The 13616-nt window shown below is 49.6% G+C and overlaps 1 protein-coding gene across 1 annotated transcript in view; it reads right to left on the reverse strand.

Moving 5' to 3' along the window:
• LOC140191850 (coatomer subunit zeta-1-like) overlaps nucleotides 1-13569 on the reverse strand; it is a 70833-nt gene extending 57264 nt beyond the window's left edge. Inside the window, exon 1 of the mRNA XM_072249642.1 lies at nucleotides 13512-13569. Within this exon, the coding sequence (XP_072105743.1) occupies nucleotides 13512-13569 (58 nt within the window). The remainder of the gene's footprint in view (nucleotides 1-13511) is intronic.
• Nucleotides 13570-13616: the final 47 nt, after the last annotated feature.

Below are 13616 nucleotides of genomic sequence, written 5' to 3' on the forward strand. Positions count from 1 at the left end.
TAGGACCAGAGGGCACAGATAGAGTGGATGTGGAGAGGATGTTTCTGACAGTGGGGGAGTCTAGGACCAGAGGACACAGATAGAGTAGATATGCAGAAGATGTTTCCTACAGTGGGGGAGTCGAGGACCAGAGGACACAGATAGTGTGGATGCAGAGAGGATGCTTCCTATATTGGGGGATTCCGGGACCAGAGGACACAGATAGAGCGGATGTGGGGAGGATGTTTCCTGTATTGGTGGAGTCTAGGACCAGATAACACAGATAGAGTGGATGTGGAGAGGATGTTTCCTGTAGTTGGGGAGTCTAGGACCAGAGTACACAGATAGAGTGGTCATGGAGAGGATGTTTCCTACAGTGGGGAGTCCAGGACCAGCGGACACAGATAGAGTGGATGTGGAGAGGATGTATTCTGTATTGGGGAGTCTAGGACCAGAGAACACAGATAGTGTGGATGCAGAGAGGATGCTTCATCTAGTCGGTGAGTCTAGGACCAGAGGACACAGATAGGGTAGATGCGGAGAGGATGTTTCCTATAGTGGGGGAGTCTAGGACCAGATAACACAGATATAGTTGATGTGGTGAAGATGTTTCCTGTAATGGGGGAGTCTAGGACCAGCGGACACAGATAGTGTGGATGTGGAGAGGATGTTTCCTACAGTGGGGGAGTCTATGACCAAAAGACACAGATAGAGTGGATGTGGAGAGGATGTTTCCTACAGTGGGGGAGTCTATGACCAGAGGGCACAGATAGAGTGGATGAGGAGAGGATGTTTCCTATAGTGGGGGAGTCTAGGACCAGAGGACACAGATAGAGTGGATGTGGAAAGGATGTTTCCTATAGTGGAGGAGTGTAGGACCAGAGGAAACAGATAGAATGGATGTAGAGAGGAAATTTCCTACAGTTGGGGGTCTATAACCACATAACACAGATAGAGTGGACGTTGAGAGGATGTTTGTAGTAGTGGGGGTGTCTAGGACCAGAGGACACTGATAGAGTGGATGTGCAGAGGATGTTTCCTTTAGTGGGTGAGTCTAGGACCAGAGGACACAGACAGAGTGGATGTGGAGAGGATGTTTCCTATATTGGGGGAGTCTAGGACCAGAGGACACAGATAGAGTGGATGTGGAGAGGATGTTTCCTCTATTTGGGGGAGTCTAGGACCAGAGGACACAGACAGAGTGGATGTGGAGAGGATGTTTCGTATAGTGGGGGAGCCTAGTTCCAGAGGGCACAGATAGAGTGGATGTGGAGAGGATGTTTTCTGTAGTGGGGAGTCTAGTACCAGAGGCCACAGATAGAGTGGATGTGGAGAGGACGTCTCCTATAGTGGGGGAGTCGAGGACCAGAGGACACAGATAGTGTGGATGCAGAGAGGATGCTTCCTATAGTGGGGGAGTCGAGCACTAGAGGACACAGATAGTGTGGCTGCAGAGAGGATGCTTCCTACAGTGGGGGAGTCTAGGACCAGATAACACAGATAGAGTGGATGAGGAGAGGATGTTTCCCATAGTGGGTGAGTCAAGGACCATAGGGCACAGATAGAGTGGATGTGGAGAGGATGTTTTCTGTAGTGGGGAGTCTAGTACCAGAGGCCACAGATAGAGTGGATGTGGAGAGGACGTCTCCTATAGTGGGGGAGTCGAGGACCAGAGGACACAGATAGTGTGGATGCAGAGAGGATGCTTCCTATAGTGGGGGAGTCGAGCACTAGAGGACACAGATAGTGTGGCTGCAGAGAGGATGCTTCCTACAGTGGGGGAGTCTAGTACCAGAGGCCACAGATAGAGTGGATGTGGAGAGGACGTCTCCTATAGTGGGGGAGTCCAGGACCAGAGGACACAGATAGAGTGGATGAGGAGAGGATGTTTCCTATAGTGGTTGAGTCAAGGACCAGGGGGCACAGATAGAGTGGATATGGAGTGGATGTTTCCTAAAGTGGGCGGAGTCTAGGACCAGAGTACACAGATAGAGTGGATGTGGAGAGGATGTTTCCTACAGTGAGGGAGTCTTGGACCAGATAACAGAGATAGAGTGGTTGTGGAGCGGATGTTTCCTTTAGTGGGGGAGTCTTGGACCACAGGACTCAGATAGAGTGAACATGTAGAGGATGGTTCCCACAGTGGGGGAGTCTAGGACCAGAAGACACAGATAGAGTGGTTGTGCAGAAGATGTTTCCTGTAGTGGGGAAGACTGGTTCCAGAGGGCACCGATAGATTGGATGTGGAGAGGAACTTTTCTGTAGTGGGAGAGTCTAGGACCAGAGGGCACAGATAGAGTGGATGTGGAGAGGATCTTTTCTGAAGTGGGGGAGTCTAGGACCAGAGCGCACAGATAGAGTGGATGCGGAGAGGATGCTTCCTTTACTGGAGGGAGTCCAGGACCAGATGACACAGATAGAGTGGATGTGGAGAGGATGTTTCTGACAGTGGGGGAGTCTAGGACCAGAGGACACAGATACAGTGGATATGCAGAAGATATTTCCTACAGTGGGGGAGTCAAGGACCAGAGGACACAGATAGTGTGGATGCAGAGAGAATGCTTCCTATATTGGGGGAGTCCAGGACCAGAGGACACAGATAGAGTGGATGTGGGGAGGATGTTTCCTGTAGTTGGGGAGTCTAGGACCAGAGTACACAGATAGAGTGGTCATGGAGAGGATGTTTCCTACAGTGGGGGAGACTAGGACCAGATAACACAGATAGAGTGTATGTGGAGAGGATGTTTCCTGTAGTGGGGGAGTCTAGGACCAGAAGACACAGATAGAGTGGATGTGGAGAGGAAATTTCCTACAGTTGGGGACTCTAGGACCAGATAACACAGATAGAGTGGATGTTGAGAGGATGTTTGCTGTAGTGGCGGTGTCTAGGACCAGGGGACACAGATAGAGTGGACATGGAGACGATGTTTCCTACAGTGGGGGAGTCTAGGACCAGATAACACAGATAGAGCTGATGTGGAGAATATGTTTCCTGTAGTGGGGGAGTCTAGGACCAGAGGACACAGATAGTGTGGATGTGGAGAGGATGTTTCCTACATTGGGGGAGTCTATGACCAGAGGACACAGATGGAGTGGATGTGGAGAGGATGTTTTCTGTAGAGGGGGAGTCTAGGACCAGAGGACACAGATAGAGTGGCTGTGGAGAGGATGATTCCTATCTTGGGGGAGCCTAGGATCAGAGGACACAGATAGAGTGGATGTGGAGAGTATGTTTCCTCTATTCGGGGAAGTCTAGGACCAGAGGGCACAGATAGAGTGGATGTGGAGATGATGTTACCTGCAGTGGGGGAGTCTAGGTCCAGATAACACAGATAGAGTGGATGTGAAGAGGACATTTTCTACAGTGAGGAAGTCGAGGACCAGATAGCAGAGGTAGGGTGGATATGGAGAGGATGTTTCCTATAGTGGGGGAGTCTAGGACCAGAGGGCACAGATAGAATGGATGTGGAGAGGATGTTTCCTATACTGGGCGAGTCTAGGACCAGAGGACACAGATAGAGTGGATGTGGAGTGGATGTTTCCTACAGTGGGGGAGTCTAGGATCAGATAACACAGATAGAGTTGATGTGGAGAATATGTTTCCTGTAGTGGGGGAGTCTAGGACCAGAGGACACAGATAGTGTGGATGTGGAGAGGATGTTTCCTACAGTGGGGGAGTCTATGATCAGAGGACACAGATAGAGTGGATGTGGAGAGGATGTTTTCTGTAGAGGGGGAGTCTAGGACCAGAGGACACAGATAGAGTGGCTGTGGAGAGGATGTTTCCTATCTTGGGGGAGCCTACGATCAGAGGACACAGTTAGAGTGGATGTGGAGAGCATGTTTCCTATAGTGGGGGAGTCTAGGACTAGATAACGCAGATAGAGTGGATGTGTGGAGGATGTTTCCTGTAGTGGGGGAGTCTAAGACCGGAGGACACAGATAGAGTGGATGTGGAGAGGACTTCTCCTGTAGTGGGGGAGACGAGCACTAGAGGACACAGATAGTGTGGATGCAGAGAGGATGCTTCCTACAGTGGGGGAGTCTAGGACCAGATAACACAGATAGAGTGGATGTGGAGCGGATGTTTCCTGTAGTGGGGGAGTCTAGTACCAGAGGACACTGATAGAGTGGATGTGGAGAGGATGTTTCCTATAGTGGAGGAGTCTAGGACCAGAGGCCACAGATAGAGTGGATGAGGAGAGGATGTTTCCCATAGTGGGTGAGTCAAGGACCAGAGGGCACAGATAGAGTGGATATGGAGGGATATTTTCTGTAGTGGGGGAGTCTAGGACCAGAGGACACAGTTAGGGTGCATTAGAAGAGGATGTTTCCACGAGTAGGGGAGTCTAGGACCAGAGGACATAGATAGAGTGGATGTGGAGAGGATGTTTGCTGTAGTGGCGGTGTCTAGTACCAGGGGACACAGATAGAGTGGACATGGAGACGATGTTTCCTACAGTGGGGGAGTCTAGGACCAGATAACACAGATAGAGCTGATGTGGAGAATATGTTTCCTGTAGTGGGGGAGTCTAGGACCAGAGGACACAGATAGTGTGGATGTGGAGAGGATGTTTCCTATATTGGGGGAGTCTATGACCAGAGGACACAGATGGAGTGGATGTGGAGAGGATGTTTTCTGTAGAGGGGGAGTCTAGGACCAGAGGACACAGATAGAGTGGCTGTGGAGAGGATGATTCCTATCTTGGGGGAGCCTAGGATCAGAGGACACAGATAGAGTGGATGTGGAGAGTATGTTTCCTCTATTCGGGGAAGTCTAGGACCAGAGGGCACAGATAGAGTGGATGTGGAGATGATGTTACCTGCAGTGGGGGAGTCTAGGTCCAGATAACACAGATAGAGTGGATGTGAAGAGGACGTTTTCTACAGTGGGGAAGTCGAGGACCAGATAGCAGAGGTAGGGTGGATATGGAGAGGATGTTTCCTATAGTGGGGGAGTCTAGGACCAGAGGGCACAGATAGAATGGATGTGGAGAGGATGTTTCCTATACTGGGGGAGTCTAGGACCAGAGGACACAGATAGAGTGGATGTGGGGTGGATGTTTCCTACAGTGGGGGAGTCTAGGATCAGATAACACAGATAGAGTTGATGTGGAGAATATGTTTCCTGTAGTGGGGGAGTCTAGGACCAGAGGACACAGATAGTGTGGATGTGGAGAGGATGTTTCCTACAGTGGGGGAGTCTATGACCAGAGGACACAGATAGAGTGGATGTGGAGAGGATGTTTTCTGTAGAGGGGGAGTCTAGGACCAGAGGACACAGATAGAGTGGCTGTGGAGAGGATGTTTCCTATCTTGGGGGAGCCTAGGATCAGAGGACACAGTTAGAGTGGATGTGGAGAGCATGTTTCCTATAGTGGGGGAGTCTAGGACTAGATAACGCAGATAGAGTGGATGTGTGGAGGATGTTTCCTCTACTGGGGGCGTCTAGGACCAGAGGACAAAGATAGTGTGGATGTGGAGAGGATGTTTCCTACAGTCGGGGAGTCTATGACTAGAGGACACAGATACAGTGGATGTGGAGAGGATGTTTCCTATAGTGAAGGAGCCTAGTTCCAGAGGGCACAGATAGAGTGGATGTGGAGAGCATCTTTTCTGTAGTGGGGGAGACTAGGACCAGAGGCCACAGATAGAGTGGATGCGGAGAGGATGTTTCCTGTAGTGGGGGAGACTAGGACCAGAAGACACAGATAGAGTGGAGGTGGAGAGGATGTTTCCTACAGTGAGGGAGTCTTGGACCAGATAACAGAGATAGAGTGGTTGTGGAGCGGATGTTTCCTTTAGTGGGGGAGTCTTGGACCACAGGACTCAGATAGAGTGAACATGTAGAGGATGGTTCCCACAGTGGGGGAGTCTAGGACCAGAAGACACAGATAGAGTGGATGTGCAGAAGATGTTTCCTGTAGTGGGGAAGACTGGTTCCAGAGGGCACCGATAGATTGGATGTGGAGAGGATCTTTTCTGTAGTGGGAGAGTCTAGGACCAGAGGGCACAGATAGAGTGGATGTGGAGATGATGTTACCTGCAGTGGGGGAGTCTAGGTCCAGATAACACAGATAGAGTGGATGTGGAGAGGACGTTTTCTACAGTGGGGAAGTCGAGGACCAGATAGCAGAGGTAGGGTGGATATGGAGAGGATGTTTCCTGTAGTGGGGGAGTCTAGGACCAGAGGACACAGTTAGAGTGGATGTGGAGAGCATGTTTCCTATAGTGGGGGAGTCTAGGACTAGATAACGCAGATAGAGTGGATGTGTGGAGGATGTTTCCTGTAGTGGGGGAGTCTAAGACCGGAGGACACAGATAGAGTGGATGTGGAGAGGACTTCTCCTGTAGTGGGGGAGACGAGCACTAGAGGACACAGATAGTGTGGATGCAGAGAGGATGCTTCCTACAGTGGGGGAGTCTAGGACCAGATAACACAGATAGAGTGGATGTGGAGCGGATGTTTCCTGTAGTGGGGGAGTCTAGTACCAGAGGACACTGATAGAGTGGATGTGGAGAGGATGTTTCCTATAGTGGAGGAGTCTAGGACCAGAGGCCACAGATAGAGTGGATGAGGAGAGGATGTTACCCATAGTGGGTGAGTCAAGGACCAGAGGGCACAGATAGAGTGGATATGGAGGGATATTTTCTGTAGTGGGGGAGTCTAGGACCAGAGGACACAGTTAGGGTGCATTAGGAGAGGATGTTTCCGCGAGTAGGGGAGTCTAGGACCAGAGGACATAGATAGAGTGGATGTGGAGAGGATGTTTGCTGTAGTGGCGGTGTCTAGGACCAGGGGACACAGATAGAGTGGACATGGAGACGATGTTTCCTACAGTGGGGGAGTCTAGGACCAGATAACACAGATAGAGCTGATGTGGAGAATATGTTTCCTGTAGTGGGGGAGTCTAGGACCAGAGGACACAGATAGTGTGGATGTGGAGAGGATGTTTCCTATATTGGGGGAGTCTATGACCAGAGGACACAGATGGAGTGGATGTGGAGAGGATGTTTTTCTGTAGAGGGGGAGTCTAGGACCAGAGGACACAGATAGAGTGGCTGTGGAGAGGATGATTCCTATCTTGGGGGAGCCTAGGATCAGAGGACACAGATAGAGTGGATGTGGAGAGTATGTTTCCTCTATTCGGGGAAGTCTAGGACCAGAGGGCACAGATAGAGTGGATGTGGAGATGATGTTACCTGCAGTGGGGGAGTCTAGGTCCAGATAACACAGATAGAGTGGATGTGAAGAGGACGTTTTCTACAGTGGGGAAGTCGAGGACCAGATAGCAGAGGTAGGGTGGATATGGAGAGGATGTTTCCTATAGTGGGGGAGTCTAGGACCAGAGGGCACAGATAGAATGGATGTGGAGAGGATGTTTCCTATACTGGGGGAGTCTAGGACCAGAGGGACACAGATAGAGTGGATGTGGGGTGGATGTTTCCTACAGTGGGGGAGTCTAGGATCAGATAACACAGATAGAGTTGATGTGGAGAATATGTTTCCTGTAGTGGGGGAGTCTAGGACCAGAGGACACAGATAGTGTGGATGTGGAGAGGATGTTTCCTACAGTGGGGGAGTCTATGACCAGAGGACACAGATAGAGTGGATGTGGAGAGGATGTTTTCTGTAGAGGGGGAGTCTAGGACCAGAGGACACAGATAGAGTGGCTGTGGAGAGGATGTTTCCTATCTTGGGGGAGCCTAGGATCAGAGGACACAGTTAGAGTGGATGTGGAGAGCATGTTTCCTATAGTGGGGAAGTCTAGGACTAGATAACGCAGATAGAGTGGATGTGTGGAGGATGTTTCCTCTACTGGGGGCGTCTAGGACCAGAGGACAAAGATAGTGTGGATGTGGAGAGGATGTTTCCTACAGTCGGGGAGTCTATGACTAGAGGACACAGATACAGTGGATGTGGAGAGGATGTTTCCTATAGTGAAGGAGCCTAGTTCCAGAGGGCACAGATAGAGTGGATGTGGAGAGCATCTTTTCTGTAGTGGGGGAGACTAGGACCAGAGGCCACAGATAGAGTGGATGCGGAGAGGATGTTCCTGTAGTGGGGGAGACTAGGACCAGAAGACACAGATAGAGTGGAGGTGGAGAGGATGTTTCCTACAGTGAGGGAGTCTTGGACCAGATAACAGAGATAGAGTGGTTGTGGAGCGGATGTTTCCTTTAGTGGGGGAGTCTTGGACCACAGGACTCAGATAGAGTGAACATGTAGAGGATGGTTCCCACAGTGGGGGAGTCTAGGACCAGAAGACACAGATAGAGTGGATGTGCAGAAGATGTTTCCTGTAGTGGGGAAGACTGGTTCCAGAGGGCACCGATAGATTGGATGTGGAGAGGATCTTTTCTGTAGTGGGAGAGTCTAGGACCAGAGGGCACAGATAGAGTGGATGTGGAGATGATGTTACCTGCAGTGGGGGAGTCTAGGTCCAGATAACACAGATAGAGTGGATGTGGAGAGGACGTTTTCTACAGTGGGGAAGTCGAGGACCAGATAGCAGAGGTAGGGTGGATATGGAGAGGATGTTTCCTGTAGTGGGGGAGTCTAGGACCAGAGGACACAGTTAGAGTGGATGTGGAGAGCATGTTTCCTATAGTGGGGGAGTCTAGGACTAGATAACGCAGATAGAGTGGATGTGTGGAGGATGTTTCCTGTAGTGGGGGAGTCTAAGACCGGAGGACACAGATAGAGTGGATGTGGAGAGAACTTCTCCTGTAGTGGGGGAGACGAGCACTAGAGGACACAGATAGTGTGGATGCAGAGAGGATGCTTCCTACAGTGGGGGAGTCTAGGACCAGATAACACAGATAGAGTGGATGTGGAGCGGATGTTTCCTGTAGTGGGGGAGTCTAGTACCAGAGGACACTGATAGAGTGGATGTGGAGAGGATGTTTCCTATAGTGGAGGAGTCTAGGACCAGAGGCCACAGATAGAGTGGATGAGGAGAGGATGTTACCCATAGTGGGTGAGTGAAGGACCAGAGGGCACAGATAGAGTGGATATGGAGGGATATTTTCTGTAGTGGGGGAGTCTAGGACCAGAGGACACAGTTAGGGTGCATTAGAAGAGGATGTTTCCGCGAGTAGGGGAGTCTAGGACCAGAGGACATAAATAGAGTGGATGTGGAGAGGATGTTTGCTGTAGTGGCGGTGTCTAGGACCAGGGGACACAGATAGAGTGGACATGGAGACGATGTTTCCTACAGTGGGGGAGTCTAGGACCAGATAACACAGATAGAGCTGATGTGGAGAATATGTTTCCTGTAGTGGGGGAGTCTAGGACCAGAGGACACAGATAGTGTGGATGTGGAGAGGATGTTTCCTATATTGGGGGAGTCTATGACCAGAGGACACAGATGGAGTGGATGTGGAGAGGATGTTTTCTGTAGAGGGGGAGTCTAGGACCAGAGGACACAGATAGAGTGGCTGTGGAGAGGATGATTCCTATCTTGGGGGAGCCTAGGATCAGAGGACACAGATAGAGTGGATGTGGAGAGTATGTTTCCTCTATTCGGGGAAGTCTAGGACCAGAGGGCACAGATAGAGTGGATGTGGAGATGATGTTACCTGCAGTGGGGGAGTCTAGGTCCAGATAACACAGATAGAGTGGATGTGAAGAGGACGTTTTCTACAGTGGGGAAGTCGAGGACCAGATAGCAGAGGTAGGGTGGATATGGAGAGGATGTTTCCTATAGTGGGGGAGTCTAGGACCAGAGGGCACAGATAGAATGGATGTGGAGAGGATGTTTCCTATACTGGGGGAGTCTAGGACCAGAGGACACAGATAGAGTGGATGTGGGGTGGATGTTTCCTACAGTGGGGGAGTCTAGGATCAGATAACACAGATAGAGTTGATGTGGAGAATATGTTTCCTGTAGTGGGGGAGTCTAGGACCAGAGGACACAGTTAGTGTGGATGTGGAGAGGATGTTTCCTACAGTGGGGGAGTCTATGACCAGAGGACACAGATAGAGTGGATGTGGAGAGGATGTTTTCTGTAGAGGGGGAGTCTAGGACCAGAGGACACAGATAGAGTGGCTGTGGAGAGGATGTTTCCTATCTTGGGGGAGCCTAGGATCAGAGGACACAGTTAGAGTGGATGTGGAGAGCATGTTTCCTATAGTGGGGGAGTCTAGGACTAGATAACGCAGATAGAGTGGATGTGTGGAGGATGTTTCCTCTACTGGGGGCGTCTAGGACCAGAGGACAAAGATAGTGTGGATGTGGAGAGGATGTTTCCTACAGTCGGGGAGTCTATGACTAGAGGACACAGATACAGTGGATGTGGAGAGGATGTTTCCTATAGTGAAGGAGCCTAGTTCCAGAGGGCACAGATAGAGTGGATGTGGAGAGCATCTTTTCTGTAGTGGGGGAGACTAGGACCAGAGGCCACAGATAGAGTGGATGCGGAGAGGATGTTTCCTGTAGTGGGGGAGACTAGGACCAGAAGACACAGATAGAGTGGAGGTGGAGAGGATGTTTCCTACAGTGAGGGAGTCTTGGACCAGATAACAGAGATAGAGTGGTTGTGGAGCGGATGTTTCCTTTAGTGGGGGAGTCTTGGACCACAGGACTCAGATAGAGTGAACATGTAGAGGATGGTTCCCACAGTGGGGGAGTCTAGGACCAGAAGACACAGATAGAGTGGATGTGCAGAAGATGTTTCCTGTAGTGGGGAAGACTGGTTCCAGAGGGCACCGATAGATTGGATATGGAGAGGATCTTTTCTGTAGTGGGAGAGTCTAGGACCAGAGGGCACAGATAGAGTGGATGTGGAGATGATGTTACCTGCAGTGGGGGAGTCTAGGTCCAGATAACACAGATAGAGTGGATGTGGAGAGGACGTTTTCTACAGTGGGGAAGTCGAGGACCAGATAGCAGAGGTAGGGTGGATATGGAGAGGATGTTTCCTATAGTGGGGGAGTCTAGGACCAGAGGGCACAGATAGAATGGATGTGGAGAGGATGTTTCCTATACTGGGGGAGTCTAGGACCAGAGGACACAGATAGAGTGGATGTGGAGTGGATGTTTCCTACAGTGGGGGAGTCTACGACCAGATAACACAGATAGATTGGATGAGCAGAAGATGTTTTCTGTAGTGGGGGAGTCTCGGACCAGAGGACACAGATAGAGTGGATGTGGAGGGAATGTTTCCTGTAGTTTGACCCGAGTCACCCCAACCACAAACTGTTCCAGCTGCTACCATCCAGGAAATGGTATCACAGCATAAAAGCCAGGACCAACAGTCTCCGGGACAGCTTCTTCCACCAGGCCAACATACTGATTAATTCACGCTGACACTATTGTATTTCTATGTTATACTCTCTGTTCTGTGGTGCATACTATTTATTTTAAACTACTATAAATTGCACATTTTGCATTTCGACGGAGACGTAAAATAAAGATCTTTACTCCTCATGTACGTGAAGGATGTAAGAAATAAAGTCGATTCAATTCAACTGTTAACAGTTTGTTCTGCGACCTGTTTCTGCGCAAGGCCCCCCCCCCCCACACACACACACACACACACAGCACCCGTCCCCCGGCAAACTCAAGTGCAGCAATTCCTAGAGACTTGTGTTTGGCAACTCAATCAAGGTGAAGAAGACTTACTACACAACTTAACCATCAAAAGTAGCAGGAACCCAGGCGAACTGTACAGAATGCTGAAGAAATGAAATCACTCACGATACACAGAAGAACTCGGTGTATCTGCTCTTCCGATACACCCCCCCCCCAAAAAAATAAACACACCCCGGTGCACTTTGGAATTGAGGTAACAACCCCCAAAGCCGACTATCACAATACAGGACCTTGAAAGTCCCAGGCTAATTCGGTTATCTCAAACTGAGCACAAGTGACAAATGCAAGGGGAGTTTTACAATCCTCACAAGGGGAGTTTTACAATCCTCATAAACACAAGTGAAAGCCCTGCAGCAGAAAGTGAAAAACCCAGACAATCAGATGTGCAACCGTTTCTTCCCCCAAGCCATCAGACTCCTCAATACCCAGAGTCTAGACTGACATCTACATCATTTAATATTGTAATTTATCCTCTACTGTGCCTGTTGTCTTGCTTATTATTTATTGTACTGCCCTGCACTGTTCTGTGCACTTTATGTAGTCCTGTGTAGGTCCGTAGTCTAGTGTAGTTTTGTGTTGTTTCATGTGGCACCAGGGATCTGGAGGAACGTTGTTTCATTTTTGCTGTGTGCTGTACCGGCAGTTTATGGTCGAAATGAGAATATTAATTTTTTTTTTCTTTTCTAATTTGGGGATTTTTTTAGATTTTTTTTATGAGACCATAAGACAAAGGAGCAGAAGTCGGCCATTCGGCCCACCGAGTCCGCTCCGCCATTTTATCATGAGCTGATCCATTCTCCTATTTAGTCCCACTCCCCCGCCTTCTCACCGTAACCCTTGATGCCCTGGCTACTCAGATACCTATCAATCTCTGCCTTAAATACACCAAATGACTTGGCCTCCAGTGCTGCCCGTGGCAACAATTCCATAGATTCACCACCCTCTGGCTAAAAAAATTTCTTCCACATCTCTGTTCTGAATGGGCGCCCTTCAATCCTTAAATCATGCCCTCTCGTACTAGACTCCCCTACCATGGGAAATAACTTTGCCACATCCACTCTGTCCATGCCTTTCAACATTTGAAATGTTTCTATGAGGTCTCCCCTCATTCTTCTAAACTCCAAGGAATACAGTCCAAGAGCGGACAAACGTTCCTCACATGTTAACCCTCTCATTCCCAGAATCATTCTACTGAATCTTCTCTGTACCCTCTCCAACGTCAGCACATCCTTTCTTAAATAAGGAGACCAAAACTGCCCACAGTACTCCAAGTGAGGTCTCACCAGCACCTTATAGAGCCTCAACATCACATCCCTGCTCCTATACTCTATTCCTCTAGAAATGAATGCCAACATTGCATTCGCCTTCTTCACCACCGACTCAACCTGGAGGTTAACCTTAAGGGTATCCTGCACGAGGACTCCCAAGTCCCGTTGCATCTCAGGACTCTGAATCCTCTCCCCATTTAAATATCCCTTTTATTTATCCCTTTACCATGTTTAATTACATTTAGAGCTTGGGAAATTTAATGCATCTGTATTATTACCAATGTTACATTTGCCACGTCAATTATTAATAATATAATCCCAATCTCTGTTCAGTAATGTTGCTGCTATGCTTATAATTTCGAAAATTAATAAAAAAGATTGGAAAAGAAAGAAAGGGAAGAGAATAAAAAGTGACTTGACTTGAAAATCCAAGAGACACTACACACACACACACCCACGCGGTGACACCGAGAAAAGACAGTCCACGCACCAGCTGAGAATAACCGTCCTCTCCACCCGGTATGCCCGCAGAGCGCTGACGCAACAAAATGACCCGCCTGGACAGAAGGTTTTCACTGCGCCTCGGTGAACAGCAGAGAGATTTGAAGCCTGCAGCACGCGTATCGGGATATCGACGCCCTGCAGCGAGGCTGCGGTGTCAACGCACCTCCATCGCCATCTGGCCCGTCCACCTCAGGAATCTCCCTCCCCGTCATCCCGCTCATGGCCGCACCTCCCCATCCCGCTCCCCCTTCCCCTTTCCACCTCCGGC

This window comes from Mobula birostris, chromosome X (assembly GCF_030028105.1).
Source record: "Mobula birostris isolate sMobBir1 chromosome X, sMobBir1.hap1, whole genome shotgun sequence".
Taxonomy (NCBI): Eukaryota; Metazoa; Chordata; class Chondrichthyes; order Myliobatiformes; family Myliobatidae; genus Mobula; species Mobula birostris.